This window comes from Sminthopsis crassicaudata, chromosome 1 (assembly GCF_048593235.1).
Source record: "Sminthopsis crassicaudata isolate SCR6 chromosome 1, ASM4859323v1, whole genome shotgun sequence".
NCBI classification, from domain to species: domain Eukaryota; kingdom Metazoa; phylum Chordata; class Mammalia; order Dasyuromorphia; family Dasyuridae; genus Sminthopsis; species Sminthopsis crassicaudata.
In genome coordinates this window covers 77192952-77212343 of record NC_133617.1, presented here as the reverse complement: position 1 = coordinate 77212343, position 19392 = coordinate 77192952, and the positions used below count along the sequence as shown (strand labels likewise).

Genomic DNA, 19392 nt, shown 5'->3' with positions numbered 1-19392 from the left:
AGTTAATGGAACCCTGAGCAGGTCACTACTCTGTGCTATGTTGCTTCAGGGAAACGGCAGATTCACACTGGCAGAAGTTTCTTCCTCTAGGTGTATCAATGAAACCATAGGGACAAGATACAAAAGAAGCTGCAGACAGGCTTCTTGCCTGTCCTCAAGGAGCTTCAGGTCTAGTTGAGAAAGCAATATAAAATAAAAGAAACTCCCAAGTTCTCACGCCTTTTCACTTTCATAACCACTTATCCATATGGCAGCATACACTATGAGTTAGAATCTTTGAATACATATGTATGCATTATGGATGATTGACTACATATAATAAAATAATGTTTAATAAGGACATATTAAACTCAACAAATAATTAAGTCTAAACTCAATGTTGTGTGATTATATGACCAAATTTGGCCTTGATAAAGAGAATAAAAATATTGAAAAGGTGGAGAGGAAGAGAAATACAGGTATAAAATGTTGCATCTGATTTCAGATAGTGTTTGGTTTTATTGAACCATTTTTTGGTTGTTGTAGTTATACAAAGTCAGAAATAAAACAGTTCAGGGAACTTCATGACATTGCTCTCCTGGTTTTCCTTCTTCTTATCCGACCACTCTTTCTAAGGCTTCTTTATAGGAATCTTCCAAATTATGCTCTATAAATGTAGATATTCACTTAGCTTCTGTCCTGAACATCCTCTGCTATCTCTATCCTCTTTCACTTGATGATTTTAATTTAATTTCTATGGGTTCTGATATCACTTCTATGCAATTGAAACTCATATTATATGTGTGTGTACATATATTCATGTATAGATAAAAACACAGGTATTCCTAGTTTCTCTTGCGTTTCTGTACCACATTACTATGCCTTAGGCATTGCAAACTGAATGTCCCATAGACTTTGAAGACTCAACATATCCAAAACAGAACTCATTGTCTTTTAAAAAAAAACAAACAAACAAACAAAAAAAACAAAAAACCCTAACTTCTCTATTGCTATCTTGTATACTACAGTCTTCCAGGTTCCCAACTCTGGAGTTGCGAACTCTAACTCAAATATTCACTTTCCTCAATTTCACATGTCCAGGCAGTTGCTGTTTTGTTCATTTTACCTTCACAAAATCTCTTCTATCTTCTCTACTTTCTCTGTTTCCATAATCATCAGTCTAATTCACATACTCATCACTTCACCTCTAAGAATTCCTCAGGTTCGGGGCTCTACCTCAGTGCATCTTTCATACAAATAGTGTTATTCCTCCAGAATGTCTGTCCCCTGCTCAAAAAGCTCCAGAAGCACCAGCCCCGAAATCAGAAAGACCTGAGTTCAAATTTGGCCTCAGACACTTAACACTTCTTAATGTAAACCTGAGCAAATCACTTGTTCAATTGCATCAAAAAAAAAAAAGAAGAAGAAGCAGCTCATACCAGTTCTGAAGAGCTGATTGTCAGTTTTTAGTATGAACATTGACTCAAAAGTCAGCAAATGCTATAAACCACAGTTTGAATTATTGTTTTATTCATTGTCTAGTCTTAAGAAAAGTAATGGAGAAAATGTTAATAATGCAAATTAAACTTAAAAGTGTGTCAAATGTCCATGTTTTTAGAGCCTATTGTTTACGTTTACTAGTAGAGTCTTGATAGAGATGATGTACTCAAAATGTATAATAAGATATTACATTTTTCATGTGGTCATTGTGATGGTTTGTTTTGCTTGACTATGCATATTTTTTTCAAAGCCAACTTTTTCTTTATTTTCCCCAGGGGAAGGATGGGGAGAGAAAATGAAGTTGTTAAAAGTATATAACTAAATAGGAATTCTAGTCTGTGTCCATTTCCTTTTTATAAATCCCCTGAGATAGTAATACTATTTTGATCACCCATTTTGTTATTAAATGATGTTCCTAGACTTTTTGTTAACTGAAGGTTTCCAGTGATCTCAAAGTTTTTAATTTTCTCTTTTCATATATTGTTCACTGCTTTTTAGTCACATCTTATTTTTCATGATCCCATTGGAGGTTTTTTTTAGTAAAGATACTGGAATGGTTTTCCATTTTCTTATTTTACAATGAGGAAAACTGAAGCAAACAGGATTAAGAGATTTGTCCAGGTTCACAAAACTTGCAAGTATCTGAGGCCAGAACATAGGAAGATGAGCCTTATGCCAGATCCAGCACTGTAGCCACTGTGTGACCTATCTGTACTTTCATATGCTAGTAACTTCTCAATTTTTGTAATGCTGGAGAAACTGAGGCGAGATAGAGGTTAGAGAGTTATAATTGTTTAATTTATTGGAGAGTAAGTCAATTGACTGGATCATACTATCATCTCCAAGTATACAGTATCAAATGTGGGGTATAGAGATTCTTTATAGGGAGTCAGAAACAATAACATAATGGGAAGCGGATGGGGTGACATGATAGGGAGGCACCGGAGATGGGAAAATTATCTGATATTCCGATGGGGAAGGGTATCTGATATTCTAATAGATTAGGAGGAGCAGCATCTAATATTCTAAAATATAAGATCTTTTATCCTTATCGATTATTCTGATGATCAAGAGAATAGGGTGGTATGAGAGCCTGAGATTTGGGGCAGAATGACTGAGGTAGGGCAATTCAAGGAAACTGTGGCATTACTATGACATTACATTTTCATTTTTTTATTCATCTCAAAATCTAAACGAGGCTCTCACTACAGGAAAGCAATGGTCTTTTAAAAAAAAAAAAAGACATGGAAAAAAATAAAGGAAAAGGTGGACAGTAGAAAACAAAAGAATAACTTACAAGGAAGCAAAAAAAAAAAGGATGGATACTCAGTAATTCTGTTATTATATGTGCTTTCTTAATATGGAAAGTTTTTGTTAAATATTATGAATCCTCCCTGATATTCTGCTGGGCACAATGAGAATGTTTTGGCTTAGTTTGGTTTGGTTTTCTTCTTGGTTTCTGTCTTTCTTTTTCTATTCTGTTTTTTCTTATTTTGTATTTGGTTCGGTAAAAAACAAAATAAAAATATGACATCTGGAAAAAAAAAGAAATAACCAAATAGTGTTTAAAAAAAAAAAAAGAAAGAAAGGCAGTAACAATATAAAATATAGGAGAAGAAGAATGACATTGTAATATTCTTATTTATCATAGTGGTATAAAATTAATTTAAAAAAATTTTATTGAAAAACAAAGTTATACTGGTCTACAACACACATATGTGACTAGGAGTTAAGAGCATAGAGCAATATGAAGCTTTTGCCTACTAGTGAAATCTGTTTCTATTTTTGTTATATTACAAGTGCATAATTAAAAATACTCAAGTTTTTAACATTACTAGCAGTTAAGGTACTAGCAATTTCTGATTTGTTCTGATAGGTCTTGCTTTCTTATAGTACCAAAAATATAAAAGAGAACCACTCACTCCTCTGTCATCCACGTCAAACTGACCATCATGACAATTTCAGGTAGAGCCAGACTGCAATCCTATGCCATCTCTTAATTTCTTAGTTTCAAAGGAGCAGTTTCCTCATATTAACCCAAGTGCAAAACCAATCATTGGTATTGCTGGAATCCAGCTGCTCAGAATCCATGGTCCTGTCAGGCCTATATAGCTACTATAGTGATTTTAAGACAAAGAATCCTCCTGAATGAAAGTCATTTCATTCCCTTAATTTGCTATTGTCCCCCTCTCTCACAACACAGACCATGAATTGGCTTTGAAGGAGTTGTTGTTAATGTTTAATCATGATAATGATCTAAACTGGGATGTTGGCCTTTGGAGTTGAACTACCAAGCATATATTAAGCATTTACTATTCTGAGTATTGGACATAACAAAGAAAGGCAAAAATATATTTTCCTCAAGAAACTTAAAGGGACATATATAACTATGTATTCAAGATATTTAAAGCATAAATGAAAGTTAAGAAAGTCAGGAAAGGGAAGACTTGGACAAGCCTCCTACAGTAGAAGGTCAGATTTAAACTGAGCATTAAGCCAGAGAAACCTGGAAATAAAGATAAGAAGGGAGAGTTTTCCAATCACTGGAAACAATAAAAAAAGAACTGAGACAGGTTGTAGGAAACCAGATACATCAGTGTACTGTTGATGGAACTGTGATTTAGCCACCATGTCTTCTAATACTAGTGATATGGTTAGACTGCATCAGAAGATTTGGTTCAAGTTTCCAAAGTTCATTCACCAAGTATTTATTAATTTTTTCATTTGTATAAGGTATTGTATTAGGTACTGCAGATACAAAGATAAATAATGCATAGTTTTTGCCTTATTCCTTGAATATTTTGAGTGCTAGGAAAAGAAGAGGAGACATACAAAATGTTCACAGATGAGTATAGAATGTGATGGAGGCAAAGTTTATCCAAGAAAGTAATTAGTTATCTACTTGTTTTTTATAGCAAGTGAGGTTAACCCAAATTCATTGGAGTAGATCTTCTCCAACAGACTCTGACACATGAGAACTTTTTATAATATAAATATTTTGTATTTATAAAATTTTGCCTGTTACTAACATTCTTGAAGGGAAAGGATTTTTTCATTTTTATCTTTGTGCCTCCCAGTACCTGACAGAAAGATGTACAAAGCATAGTCAGTAAGTTGATATTGCTAGAGATAAAACCATCTTCTGAAGTTATCTAACTTCTCAGTGCCTCTGAAACTTTCTAAGACTCTTAAGTTTTGAGCAGATACTACTCTGCATTAGTGGAAGGAATTTCATAATTAGGAGTTCTTTATACCAGTGAAATAAGAAATCTAGCCTAAAAATTATTACCAGAGCTAGCACAATGCATATGTTTGCTAGGTAGTACTTTATAAATGCTTGTTTATTGCCTCATGATTCTTTTCTATACCATGATTTTCACTATGTTCACATCGCTTATTTTAGTTTTAAGTTGTTGTCTCTCTGGCCTTGAATATATGGGAGCTACATGGATTTAGGGGCTACCTAGTAATAGCATGTTGATTACACCCTGGGAGAGTAGAATTCGTTTGAATAGATTCATTCCACATACTTGCTCAGATTATTAACTAACACATTGTTCTGCCTATTGTTTCTCACCCAGTCTGAGGACCTTGGTGCTTGTGCGCAGTTTGAGAGTAGTAGACAGAATCGGAACATGATGCCAAGTGCGAGCTGTGTTTTTCCCACCTTCACATTACGCAAGCCATCTTCTGAGACAGACATTGAAAACTGGGCCTCAAAGCACTTCAATAAGCACACTCAAGGCCTCTTCCGACGGAAGGTATCTATTGCCAACATGCTGGCTTGGAGCAGTGAGTCTATCAAGAAGCCTATGATTATGACCAGTGACCGGAATGTGAAGAAAGAAGCCTGTGAGATCTTCAAGTTGATACAGATGTATATGGGTGATCGGCGGGCCAAAGGGGATCAGCTCAGTGTGGCTCTGGAGGTGGCCACCAAAGGCTGGAGTATGCAGGGTCTGCGCGATGAGCTTTATATTCAACTCTGCCGACAGACTACAGAAAATTTCCGCTATGAGAGCCTGGCACGAGGCTGGGAGCTCATGGCAATCTGCTTGGCTTTCTTCCCACCCACCCCCAAGTTTCACTCCTATCTGGAAGGCTACATATATCGGCACATGGATCCAGTCAATGACACCAAAGGTAAGGTACTATTGAGTGCTAACTGACCTTTACCTTTACTGACCATTACTACTGACCTTTTTTTCTCTCCTCAATGCTACCCATGCAAAAACTGGAGCTGACATCCTCATATTGCTTTAGTTCCCATGTCCTCAGGACAGACTTCATGCCAACCCTTATATAGAGTAGCCCTAACCATGAAGGTATTCAACACTGGCATTTCATTACTGGTACCCTGCTTGGGAACAGGAAGAGCTTTCCATATAACTGAAACTCAAAGAATAGAGAAACATAAAGTCATTTCTGCTTACCTTAATAATTTATAGAACCATTTTATAGTTGGGGAAATAATCTTAAGGTGAAGTAACTTGTCCATGGTCACAGAGTTAGTATGTTCTTACTGTATTGGGTAGAAACATTACATTTATGTATTTGAGGATGAATTATCCTTTCCACAAGAAGCCCATAAAGGGCCTGTTGGTTATGGTTTAAATTGTTCCTGAGAAATCTCTCACCTATCAGATTCTGGAGGGCAAGATATTTCTAATAATTTCAGAATCTCATTATGGAAGGAAAAGGTGGTCCGTGGGTCTTCTCTATTGACCTCATCATCTAAATGATCCTTGAGATGATACTTTTGCACTTGCCTCAGATAAGGTTCACTGTAATATATATTCTGCCAGCTAATTGATTACTGATATGCTGGAACCCTGTCTCCAGGTTTGTCCAAAGGCAGGACCTTACCTTTAATCCCAGTTTCTAAAAGGAACCAGAGATGCCGGCATGGATAACAGCATGAAACAGTTCTAAATCCAGGGTATAGCCATAAGTGCAAACTATTAGACCCAACAATAATCCCAGTGTTGATCAAACTATTCTTGTGGGGAATATAGAAATCACAAAGAAAATAACATTGAAATGCTTTAGAATTCTGATCAATGAAGTGATCAATGGGATCATTGACAGTGAAACATGCTTCTTGCCTCTAGGCAGAGAGATGATGAGCTGTAAATTTGAAATAATGCATATATTTTCACAGTCTAGATGTCAACTTATTTGACTATATTCATCATAAGAATGAGATTTTTTTTTGGGGGGGGAAGAGTAATTCTCAGAGACAGTAATATATCGAAAGATAAAAGCATGAATGGAATATTTTAAAAAGAAAAAGAGTGGGGAGAATCTAGGTATTTACTGTTCCAGTAAATATAGTAATAACTCCCTTTCTATAGTGCTTTTAAATTTACAGATTACATTTCTCACAAGACCCTGATAAAGAAGGCATAACTTTGTTTTTGATTAGCATTTACCACCTCATAACAAAGAATGGGAAAATGAATAGATGCCCATTAATTGCGGAATGGCTGAATAAGTTGTGGTATATGAAAGTAATGAAATATTATTGTTCTATAAAAAAATGAACAAGCTGATTTTAGAAAGGCCTGGAAAAATTAACCAAACTGATGCTGAGCAAAACAAATAGAACCAGGAATACATTGCATACAATAATAGCAAGAATGTGTGATGATCAACTATGAAAGAGTATGTCTTCTCAGTGGTTCAGTGATCCAAAGCAATCCCAACAAGACTTTGGCCAGAAAATGCCATCTGCATCCAGAAGAACTGTGGAGATTGAATGTGAATCAGCTATGTTTACTTCTTCCTTCTGGGTTTTTTTTTTCTCTCTCCTGGTTTTTCCCTTTTATTCTGATTTTTCTCTCCCATCTTGATTCATAAGCAATGTATATTAAAATAAATTAATTTTTTTTAAAAAGCATTTACCACCTCACATTGGCAAAAAAAAAAACACATAGGTTTATTTCTTAATTTCAAAGAGTAGTCATAGAATCACAGAATATTAGAACTTAAAGGAACCTTAAATAATAGAACATAACTGTTAAGGCTTGGAACACAAACATAAAGCATCAGAGCAAGAAGAGACCTTAGAACATAGAATATCTTCTAAACTTCCTTATTCCTATTGAAGGAATCATTATCCTTCCAAACTTCCAGTTTCACAATCTCTATATTATCTTGGATTCCTTCTTCTCCCTTACCCCACATAATGAAACAGTTGCTAAATCTTGGCATTTCTTCCTTTACAAAATCTTTCATGTATGACCCCTTCTCTCTAATCATATAGCTACCACCTTAGTTTAGGACCTTATTGCCTCTTAACTCAATTATGAAAATAGGGTCCTCATCACTCTTGTCCACTCTTGGCATCCTACACACTGCTGCCAAAATAATTCTCTTTAATCTCAGAAATAAGCATATTACTCAACATCAGTAACTTCCTAAAACTTCTAAGATAAAATATAAATCCTCTGTTTCATTTTCAGAGCCTTCTTTATACAACCTGACCCCAGCCTCACTGCATATTATTCCTCCTCCTATAATCTTCATATAGTCCAGCCAAACTGAGTCTCTTCTCCTGTCTCCATGCCTTTGTACTTTATCTACCATCTGCTACCTCCTATCATCCCTTAAGATGCAGCTCAAGCAAGCAAGCTCACCCCCAACTACTAGTGCCTTCCCTCCCAAACTGCCTTGTTATCTATCTTGTAATACGTTTTATATGCACTTGCTTCCTCCCTTAGAATGTGAGCTTCTTGTAAGTAGAGTCTGCTTCATTCTTTGTGTGTACATTCCCCTTACCTAACATAACGCCTGACACATTGTACCTGATCATCAGAACTGGAAATGATTACAAAACATAGAGCATGGGCTGTTAGAAGGAGAAAAGATCATAAAATTATTTTAGATCTAGAAGAGATCCTAGAACAGAAAGCCAAAGCTAAATGGGGCCTGAGAGTTGAGGTCTGGAATGGGACCTTCATTTCATCTATCATTGTTGCCAATTCTCTCTTCCCACCCCCCACCCTACCCCCTCATTTGTAGCCTGCCTTTCCCACAAGAATAAGCATTGGTGGCAGCTAGAGCCTCTTCTCCCACAAGCTCACTGCTAAGGACTTCAGGACTTCACTGGCATATGCCATCACCTTTTTTTTTTTTCTTAAAATCATACCAAGTGTTGCTTGAGACTTCCTTGTGCAAGCTTCTTGGATGTTCCTTAATGATGTTTTGGCTAACACCCAAACCGCTCTATGAGTGTCCAGCTATATTTCAGAAGCAGTTGGCCATTTCTTTACCCTGACTAGCCTTCTGATTTGGTAATCTCTCCCTTTAATTGATGTTAAACTGAAGGATTCAATGTAGTTTTGGCCTGCTGGGTGGAAGCTCATAGAGTAAAATGATAGGAATTTTCTGAAAAAATGATCACTCTCTTTTGGAATTAATGATAGAAGAAAAAAGGAAAGATGGCATATACCAAAATTTGGGGGGAACAGGTGTCAAAGGTATTTATAGAAAGAATAGGTAGGATCTGCAAAGGAAAACAATTTTGGTAAGGAAAAAAAGGAGGGGGGAACTATCTAATATGGATTCTAAGGAGCTCTTTGACCAATTTATATTTTTCAAAAATATGTACAAAACATAAATGGCCATCTAAGATGGTATATTGAATAGAATACCATGTCTGGAGTAAGGAAGACTCCTCTACCTATTCAGCTCCAACCTCGTACACTTACCAACTGTATGACCATGCTAAATCACCCAGTCCTGTTTTTCTGTTTCCTCACCTGTAAAATGAATTGGAGTGATGGACTTGGCTCTTTTCAAAAATGAGATGACTCAAGGCAATTTCAATAGAATTGTGATAAAAAAAAAAGAGCTATCTGCATCCAAAGAGAGAACTATGAATTTGGATCAAAGCAAGTATTTTCATTTTTGTTGTTGTTGTTTGTTTGTTTTTTCATCTTTTTTTTCTTTTACCTTTTGATCTGATTTTTCTTGTGCAGCATGATGAATATGGAAATATGGTTAGAAGAATTGTACATGTTTAACTTTTAAAAAATAAAATGAGTTGGAGAAGGAAATGGCAAACCACTACATTATCTTTGCCAAGAAAACCCCAAATAGAATCACAAAGAGTGAAATACTACCGAAAATGACTGTGCATCAACAAATGATAAAAGCAAGAGCAGGAAAATGATAATGTCATGCTTAGAATCTGAAGGAAGTAACAAAAATGCGGTGTGGATCCATATAATGTAAAGAACACCAAAATTTAAAAAGAACTGAGGTATATACTTTTTCTATCACATATTTAAATGCTACACACATTTGTCAGTGTTTGTCTTCGTGGCAATATTAAGTTAGGAGTGAAAGCCATCTCCATTCGTCCTGATCTATATCTCGTACCCAGATGGCTCTGGAGTAGCAAGTGAAACTGGTGATTTTGCAAAGCCCTCCCTCACTTAAATCCAATTCATTTGCATATTGTAGCTTCACCTCCCTGATATCAACACAACTCCTTTTTTTTTCTTTTTTCCCTTCCCTTTCCTCTGTCCATATAGGATATCGGACTCTCACCTGCAGGTGCTTTGCCCAAAGGAATGTAAATTTTGATCACTAAAACCTCCTTAGATATATTGGTGTTTATAGGCTAGGACCTTGCCTTAAATTCAATTCAATCTGGCTATCATTGACCTACAGTAGATCCCAGGCCAGAGCAACCACTGCCTGGTGGCAGGACAGAGTCAGGATGACTGGAGTGGACTCCAGATGCAGTGGATGACCTTGGGGTCTCAGATGTCCTACCAAGCTTCCAGTGTCCACAGCACTGGCTTTACTGGCCTTAGGCCGTTAGAACAAACTATTCTCACCCTGGAGTTCTACCAGGGGAAGTCACCCCCTCACCCACCACAGGGTTTGACACCCCTTCCCTAGTGTAGCCCATCTTCTGAATGGTTTACCGGAGTATGGCCACTGTGTATGCGACAGCTTCTTGGAGCCCCACGGGAGAGTTAGGGGGATCAAGTGGACACCGAGGAGGAAAGCAACCCTGTAAGAGGCTTGGCAGCTTTCGCCCCAGAGGGACTAGTCTTCCCTGCACACACTCTATGCCTCACAATCTAATGGTGATAAGGTCTAGATAAGGGGTACCTAAATGAAATTAGGGTTTAATTGAGGTCTAGTGGCAGGTTTGGAGTACAGGGAGTCAAATGGAGCTCCCCTGCAACCCCTTTGGATTCGGCGCAAGGATACAGAGTTAAATGAGGTTTAGTGGCGGTGCAGAGTCCCCTATAAAGGAATTTACAAAAAACCTAGATTGATAAAAGAAGTTTTTGGAAGTAAGGTTAAAGTCTAGTTAGTAAAGTTGAAGGTAGAGATTAGAGGGCATCAGAAATAGGATTCCAGTGGGCAGAGAGTCTTTGGTGCCAAGCATGGTGCTGGCATGTTTTAGACCCTCTGCAAAGAGAGGACTCCATCTTGGCTCTTTTATAATGAGAGATTTAGCTAAAGGGGCCTGTGGGTAAAGGTTGGCTCCTAGCTGGGTTTCAGTGAGGGCGGGAATTTGCTTGGTGTGAGGGTTGGGAAACCCGAACACATCATTAGAATGGGGGCTGGGACAGTCCAAGTTGGCTCAGATCCAATGGGGGCTATGAGAGCCCGGATATCTCCTATTGGAATTCAAAGGGGTGCTTTTGACCAGGATTTGTGAATCAAAGGTCCTAGCTTCTTGAATTGATCAGCTAGGAGGGGCTGGGAATCAGAAAGGAATAAATCAATCTGAAAGAACTAATCTTTTTTTTTGTTGTTGTTCTGTAGGTGTTTATTGAAAGAGCTGCTGTATCTACTTATCTTCAGTTATGGCTCTTACATATATTTTTTTTAATTTTATAATTATAAAATTTTTTTGACAGTACATATGCACGAGCAATTTTTTTTAATAAACATTATCCCTTGTATTCATTTTTCCAAATTTTCTCCTCCCTCCCCTAGATAACATATATATTAAATGTGTTACAGTATAACCTAGGTACAATATATGTGTGTAAATCCAATTTTCTTGTTGCACGTTAAGACTTGGATTCCGAAGTATAAGTAACCTGGGTAGAAAGACAGTAGTGCTAATAGTTTACATTCAATTCCCAGTGTTCCTTCTCTGGGTGTAGTTGTTTCTGTCCATCATTGATCAACTGGAAGTGAGTTGGATCTTCTTTATGTTAAAGATAATCACTTCCATCAGAATACATCCTCATACAGTATTGTTGAAGTGTATAGTGAGCTTCTGATTCTGCTCATTTCACTCAGCATCAGTTGATGTAAGTCTCTCCAAGTCTCTCTGTATTCCTCCTGATGGTCATTTCTTACAGAGCAATAATATTCCATAACCTTCATATACCATAATTTACCCAACCATTCTCCAATTGATGGACATCCATTCATTTTCCAGTTTCTAAGAAACTACAAAAAGAGCTGTGAAAGGACTAATCTTAAAGGGACCACAACCCGCATCATTGGGGAAGACAATATGCAAACAAAAATATATGTAGAGCTGTGTGTAGGATAAATAAAAAGTTATTAACAAAGTGATGCCACCAGAATTAAGAATTAAAGTTGGAACAGCCAGGAGACTATTGGCATCTGTAAATTGAAAAGTAACATGTCAATGAGTACAGTATAAGAAGATTGGAAAGGTAGGAGAAGACATGATTTTGAAGGTCTTTTAATGCCAAACAGAACTTTTTAAATTTGATTCTGGAGGCAACAGTGAGGTTCCTACAGCTTATTTAATTAGGATGGTAACAGTGAATGGTTCAAGCTTTGCTTGAGGAAATTCACTTTAGTGGTTCAATGGAGAGTGGATTAGAGTGCAGAGAGATTTGAGACTGGCAAACTGAGTCAAAGCTAAGAGGTATGATTAACAAGTGGAGAGCAGGATGAAAGGAAGTTAAAAGATAAAACAGGAAGAATGGTCTGTCTTCCGATGAAGAGTAGACTCAACAGATGTTTTGGGACACTGATGGCCACATAACACATAAGCCCAGGAGACCTTAATTACTTCTCCTGTGACCTAAAGCTAGTCACATCCTAGTTCATCTTTGTTACATCTCTCTGGGTATGTTTGGCTTTAAAAAGACCTAAAGGAGAAATGATAGTTCTTCAGTTATTTGAAGAACTTTCATGGAATAGGAATTGGATTTATTCTATTTGATCTTGAGAAAGGAGGATCATTTACATTGGGAGGAAGCTAGTCAAATTTAGATGTGATATTAAGATAAACTTAATAATTAGAGGAAAAAAGGTAGAATGGGCTACATGGTTTTCCTTCAAGAAGAGGTTAGATGACTTCTTGTTCCTATAGTAGAGATGGCATTTTGAATGTAGGTTGGACCAAACAGCTACTGAAGGCCATTCAACTCTGAAATCCTGTGGTTCTGTGACACTTCTTGTCTCCCTACAAGAATTATGTCATTGCCTAGCCTTGTAGAAGCTCCTTTTGGTGACCTAAAATGTAAAATCATGATGCACCTAGAAAGAGAATTTTGTAATTTCAGAGCTGACTTGCAACCATTGCTCTAGTGACTGAGATCCTATACCAGACCATTTCCCTTTACTTAATCACACTAGGGACAAGGGGTATAAGAAACATCAGTGATTATCATAGTATGATCCCTTGCCCAGAATCTATATCCTGGAAAAGGATTTTTAATGGTTTCAATGAGTATTAAATGGTTACGTTGTAGTACATATACAGGAATCGCCATTTGCAAATTGATAGAAAAAGAACTCAGGGGAAAAAACCTTGATTCAGGATGTCAACAGTGAAGATAATTAAGCATATACATACATAACATAAAAGCATAAAGTTATAACATTTACTGAGTAAATTGGAGGTGAGAAAGCAGTGGAATTATTGTTTTTAAACTCACTTTCCTACTAAAAGCTACAAGACTTAACCATCTTCAGACATAGATGTTTCAATTTTCATAAGCCAGGAAACAGATGTTTTCTCTATTTGTGAAGTTCCTGTCTGCCAATTTGTTCATGGGCCAATTTATGTAAAGATGAGTTGATTTTTTTATGTGGGCTAAAGCACAGATTTGAGATTTTTCTAGGTAATTTCTCTTATTCCGTTTTTGCTTTATGGGCCTTAATACAATTATTTCTTTTGAAGCTGAAGGTTATCTATAATTTTAAAATTTCAGATTTGGAAGGGTCCTTAGAACAGATACAGTCTAACTGCTCATCCAACAGCATTTTTATAAAGGCCTTGATGGAGGCATAGATGGCGTACATAGCAGAGCTAAATTGTTGACATCATGTTGTGAAATTCTTCATCCAGTTTAAATAAAATAATTTCTGGCATTTCAACAGCTCCAGCTCACTCTTTCTATATACACTTCAGTTTGTTTTTACCTTTTTTGAACCAATCAGAGTTGGACACAATATTCTAGATATGTTCTGACAGGGAGGAGGATAACAGAACTTCCGCCTCTCTTATTGGGAGAATGGGGGAAGGCAGGAGAGGAGATAGGAGGAAATGGACATTACACTCTGTTAATGTCACCGAAGACTCTATTAGCTTTTTTGGCTGCCAGGTAGCACTACTGATTCATATTGAGCTTGCAGGCTACTAAAGAGGTAGGTCAAACATGGGAAGCACCACTATCCCCCCTTCCTGGCATGGGGAATTGATAAGTATTAGATGAAATAGGAGCAGAAAGATTGGTCCACTTTGGTATGTAATAGAGTTTGTTATAGGAATGAATATTTGAAATAAGCTTATGGAAAGTTCCAGATGGCCCTCAAAGGCCAGGATCAAAAGTTTATACTACATTTAGTAAACAGTGGGGAAGCCACTGACAATTTTTAAGTGGAGGAGTATCACGATCAAGGATATTATTTTAAGACCATCATATACAGGATGGTTTAAAGAATATAGATATAGAAAACAGGAAAAGTCTTAAGAGTTCTATTAAGTTAATTACCCAAACTGGTGACTAAAGTGATGATGATACTATTGCTAGAAATAAGGACAGGACATGTTTGGAGGAAAGATGATATACTCAATTATATCAGATTGAACATTGCAAAACAATTTTTATAAATTATTCATTATAAGATTTATAACATACATCTAAGGCTGGTTCAACATCTGACATAATGTTAATGTTTATATCTAGCAATAAGAAAAATATTAGAAACATTTTCATTAAATACTGAAAATGAAGAGATAAAAATAGGGTTATTTGTAAATAATATGATAGTGTAACAAGAACATCCAGTTGTCACAAACAAAAGATTAATAAAGACAAATGAATGCAACAAAATCATAGTATATAAGTATATTAACCCAAAAAGCCATTTTCATTCTCATTTAAGCAAAAATCTAGAAAAGGTCATAAAAGCTATTAAAACCAATAATATTTGAGAATTAATATGCAAAGAAACTCACATAACCTACATATGGACAACTATTTAAAAACTATAATTATTGATAAAGGAAGACCTAAATAGAGAAACTTTCAGTCTGTGGATAGGTCAGAATAACATAGTAAAATATTAATAACTCCCCAAGCTTATTTATACATTCAATACAACATGAGCCAAAAAGCTAAGTTCTTTATGGATTCAAAGAAAATCATAATGAAATTTATATAGAAAGACTAACATGCAAAAATATCAAAAGGCAATCTGGCAAAAAAAAAAAAAAAAAAAAAAAAAGCTTATGAAGGTAGTCTTGCCCTCCTGTGCTTTAAAATCATCAGCAAGACTGTTCTCCTATTCAATACATCAAGGACTTGTGACTCTTGTGACTCCAGAAGTTCCTTTCACAGAACAGATTGCTGTCCTATAATTTAGTTATAGAGAATTAATTGGGGTTACATAACTTGATTGCAAAGATAATGATTGCATCACTATACTTTACTTTTATCCCTGGTACAATCTTTCATGGACTAGAATGAGAAAGCACAGGCATCTAAATCTCAATTAGAGACATGTCTTCATTTATTCTCTTTTACCACAGGGCCCAAGATGAAGTTCTCTTGTTTGATATTTAAAGCTCTTCATAAACTGGTACTTTTTTAGTCTTGAACTTGACTTCCTTTCACACACTCATTGGCCTCCTTATTGTTTCTTGCACACACTATTCCATCTCCTAAATCCATCCCATTTGCACTATCTATCAGACCTGGAACACTCTCCCATACTTAATTTCTGCCTGTTAGTTTCTCTGGCTTCCTTCAAGACTCACCTCAAATCCCACCTTCTGGTCCATTTTTCCTAACCCAAGGACCTTCCTCTCCGAATTTGCCTTCTGCTTACTCTATATGTACGTGTGCGCATTTGCACACACCAATCACATACCAATCAAATTTGTAGAGATAATTAAATATAATGTATCCTACTATTGATGAGATTTGGAGAAATAGGCATTTATATTCATTAATAGTAGAATTCCAAATTTGTAGAATCTTTAGAGAGTGGCATAGCAATTCTCAATAAAAGTTACAAAAATAATCATATTATTTGGCCCAGTAATTCCATTTCTGGAATTGTAATGTATCATAAAAACAAATACCCTCCAAAAGATTTTCATTACTACAAAAACCTGGAAACAAATTAAATGTCCAACAGCAGGGATTTGAATGGTTAAATTAGTTACAGTACATTAATGTAATGGGATACTATAATGTAATTAAGATCAAAGAAATGTAAAGAAGTCTAGATTATGAAATAGTGAAAAGCAGAAGTTTTAATATATAACTACAACCATATAAGAAGTAAATGAGAATAAAGAATCCTTTGAATACTTAGAATGACTTCTAAATTATTTTATGATTTTTATTATATTTATTATGGATGCATTTTAAAATTTTAATTCATTACTAAATTTTAATCACCTATAATAATGAAGATACCTTGGCGATACTGCAGATCTGGTTCTAGACCACTGAAAGAAAGTGAATATCACAATAAGGCAAGTCACAAATGTTTTATTTTCTGGTGCATTTAAAAAATGTTTACATTTTACTATAATCTATTAAGTGTTCAATAGTTTTATGTTAAAAAATGTACATGCTCTTAATCTTAAATACTTTATTGTTTAAAAAAAAAATGCTAACCATCATCTGAGCCTTAAACAAAATGTAATCTTTTTACTGGTAAAGGATCTTATATCATTGTTAATGATTGCTGACTGATCAGGTGGTGGTAGCTGAATGTTGGAATGTCCTGTGACAATTTCTTAAATAATACAATAATTCAGGTTACCACATAGATTGACTATTCCTTTTACTTGAACACTTAAGAGACTATTGTAGGGTTGTTAACTAGCCTAATTTTAATATGGTTGTGCCCCAGGGAATAGGGAGGCCAGAAGAGAGGGGGAGAGTCAAGAGAACATATTCTATCAGTTAAGTTGGCAATTTTTAAATGGACACGATTCATGGCCCCCCAAAACAATTATAGTGGTAATATCAAAGATCACTGATCACAGATCACTATAAAAAATATAATAATAATGAAAAAGTTTGAAATATTGTGAGAATTACCAAAATGTAATGGAGGCACAATGTGAGCACATGCTTTTGAAAAAATAATCCCGATTAACTTTAATGCAGGGTTGCCACAATCCTTCAACTTACAAAAAATAGAAAATCTGTAAAGCACAAATAAAGCAAAGTGCAATAAAATGACATATGCTTTATAACATTAATTTTGTAAATCATTTTTAAAAGATAAAGAAAGCAAAGTCCTTAGTCCAGCCTTTTTTCTCCATTACTCTCAGGTAGGTACTCTTTTTATTCATCGTGCAAAGGCTATTTCCAACAGCACTATTGTCAGTGATTAATAGGAATCCTACTTCTTTACCTCTTTTAAGAGCCATAAAGTATTAATAATCTATTCACTATGATTTTTCATCCCTCCTATGTCTTTTTTGTAGAATGGTTTAGAAAATGTTAACCATATCTTTAATATTAAGAAGTTTAAAATGTCTTTTAAAAGACCTAAGAATAACCCATAATATCTTGAATTGCTTATTCAATTTTCAGCAGAACACCCTTCAGAAGGATCCTTCAATATGAAAACCTCTATGCCCATTTCAAACATGAAACATTATGAACACTAGAGCCATAGGTCATTCCTGAGCTAGTCAATGGAATTTATCCAGGTAGAGCTGTTAGATTTTAATTTAGTATATTTACTCTACTTGTCCTTAGAGCAGAATTAAAAGCAGTGGGCTGTGGCAATTTCATGCCAGGAATCAGGATTTCATCATCATGTAGAAAAAACTTTAAGATTGTCCAAAAAACATCCTAAGATCATAGTTTTAGAACTAGAGGATACCACTTAAGTCATATCTTCCAGACCCCTCATTTTACCTAAGGTCAAAAGAGTAATATACAGAAGAGGTAGAATTTTGTTCTTTGACTCTGGAGCTATTTCACAGTACTATATAGCTTCCCCAAAAGGTAATTAAATTCTGCCTCCCATGGAACAGGGTGGATGACAACTTGTCAGAAATTATCTGGGTGCTACATTTTACATTTTAGACAAATAGGCGTTTGGCCAGTTAGATTTAGTGAGGGAACAGGACTCCATTTGGAAATTTGCTGAGGGAATAATGAATGTTAGGTCTGGAGTTTTGAAGTTTCAGGGGAGATGTGATAACTGTTTTCAAATATTTGAAGAAAAGAGGTTACAGTTGTTTTAACCCCCAAAGTTGGAGAAAACTAAAAGGAAGTGGGTGCATTTTTCTATTCACTATAATGGAAATTTTGCATGTCAATTAGAGTTGTCTAGAAATGAAGTGCATTACATCTAGAAACAGTGGGTTCCTTATCACCAGAAGTCTTCAAGTCGAAATTGGGTGATCACTTGTCTGGGATGTTATAGAAGAGATTTCTGGTAAATATTAGACTAGGTGATAGCAACATCATCATCATCACTCAAATTTATATCACACTTAATAATTTGCTCTATATATGTTATTTTATTTGATCCTGACAGTATCCCTATTATAAGCTAGTGCTATCTTATCCTCATTTGAGGAAACAGACTAAGAAAGGTCAAATGGCCCAGAACTCATATCCGACAGGATTCACACTGGAGTCTTGGTGTTATCTTCTGCAGCCTGACACTAAAATTTCCCGCCAACTCTGAGATGCTGAGAGAAAGGAGGAAGAGGAGGGGATGGTGTGCCAGTAGAGGCATCCCTCCCATAGTGGACCAAACTAGACGCAGATAGAGAGCCATTTTGTCCTCACCACTAAGGTCAGTAATCTAAAACACAGAAACATCCCGACAACCTGGCCGTGGATCAGAACAGCTTCTGTGCTCCACTCTGCATCGAGGGAGAGTTAGGCCGAAGTCATAGCTTCTTGGTAGCATTGAACCTCCTGTGATGCCTAGGAGATGTTTTTATTTGCTGTCTCCCAGCCTTTTAAGGAAAAGATGTGGCCTGAGTCCACAGAGCGCCATTCTGTGTGACAGGCAGTTTGGGGTATTTGCCCGATGGGGGTAAAGCTTCCTTTCTGGGAAGACAAAGCTCTCCTTTTGTTCTCATGCCCAGCTCTCAGCCTCAGTGCGGCCTCCTGGAGTTCATGTGTGAGGAGGCAACACAGAGCAAGGTCTGTTCTCCCCTAGGGTCAGAGGCCAGAGAGTTCAACTGCTTTCCACTCCCTCTGCAGTTTGACATCATGTTCTTCTTAGCCCCCTCTCTGTTCTTGTGGCTGCTCTCCCTGCTGGGCCAGTTCTTCCCAGGGATGTGGGCCTGTAAGAGAATGCCTGTGTTCCTTTTTATCAGTTCCCTTGTACAGGCCGCAGAAGGGCTGCAGCTGCGGCGGCCGCTCCCCAACAAGCCTGTGTGGCCTTTATGCCATCCACTCCTACAGCCTCCATGAAAAAAGATAGTCACAGTGTCAGCCTCACAAA

At 36.4% G+C, this 19392-nt stretch overlaps 1 protein-coding gene across 3 annotated transcripts in view; it reads left to right on the top strand.

Moving 5' to 3' along the window:
- Nucleotides 1-19392, top strand: part of ARHGAP39 (Rho GTPase activating protein 39) — a 316607-nt gene that overhangs the window by 264079 nt on the left and 33136 nt on the right. For all 3 annotated transcript variants that reach the window (XM_074263619.1, XM_074263602.1, XM_074263610.1), the window contains exon 7: nt 5061-5622. In XM_074263619.1, coding sequence (XP_074119720.1) covers nt 5061-5622 — 562 coding nt within the window. The remainder of the gene's footprint in view (nt 1-5060; nt 5623-19392) is intronic.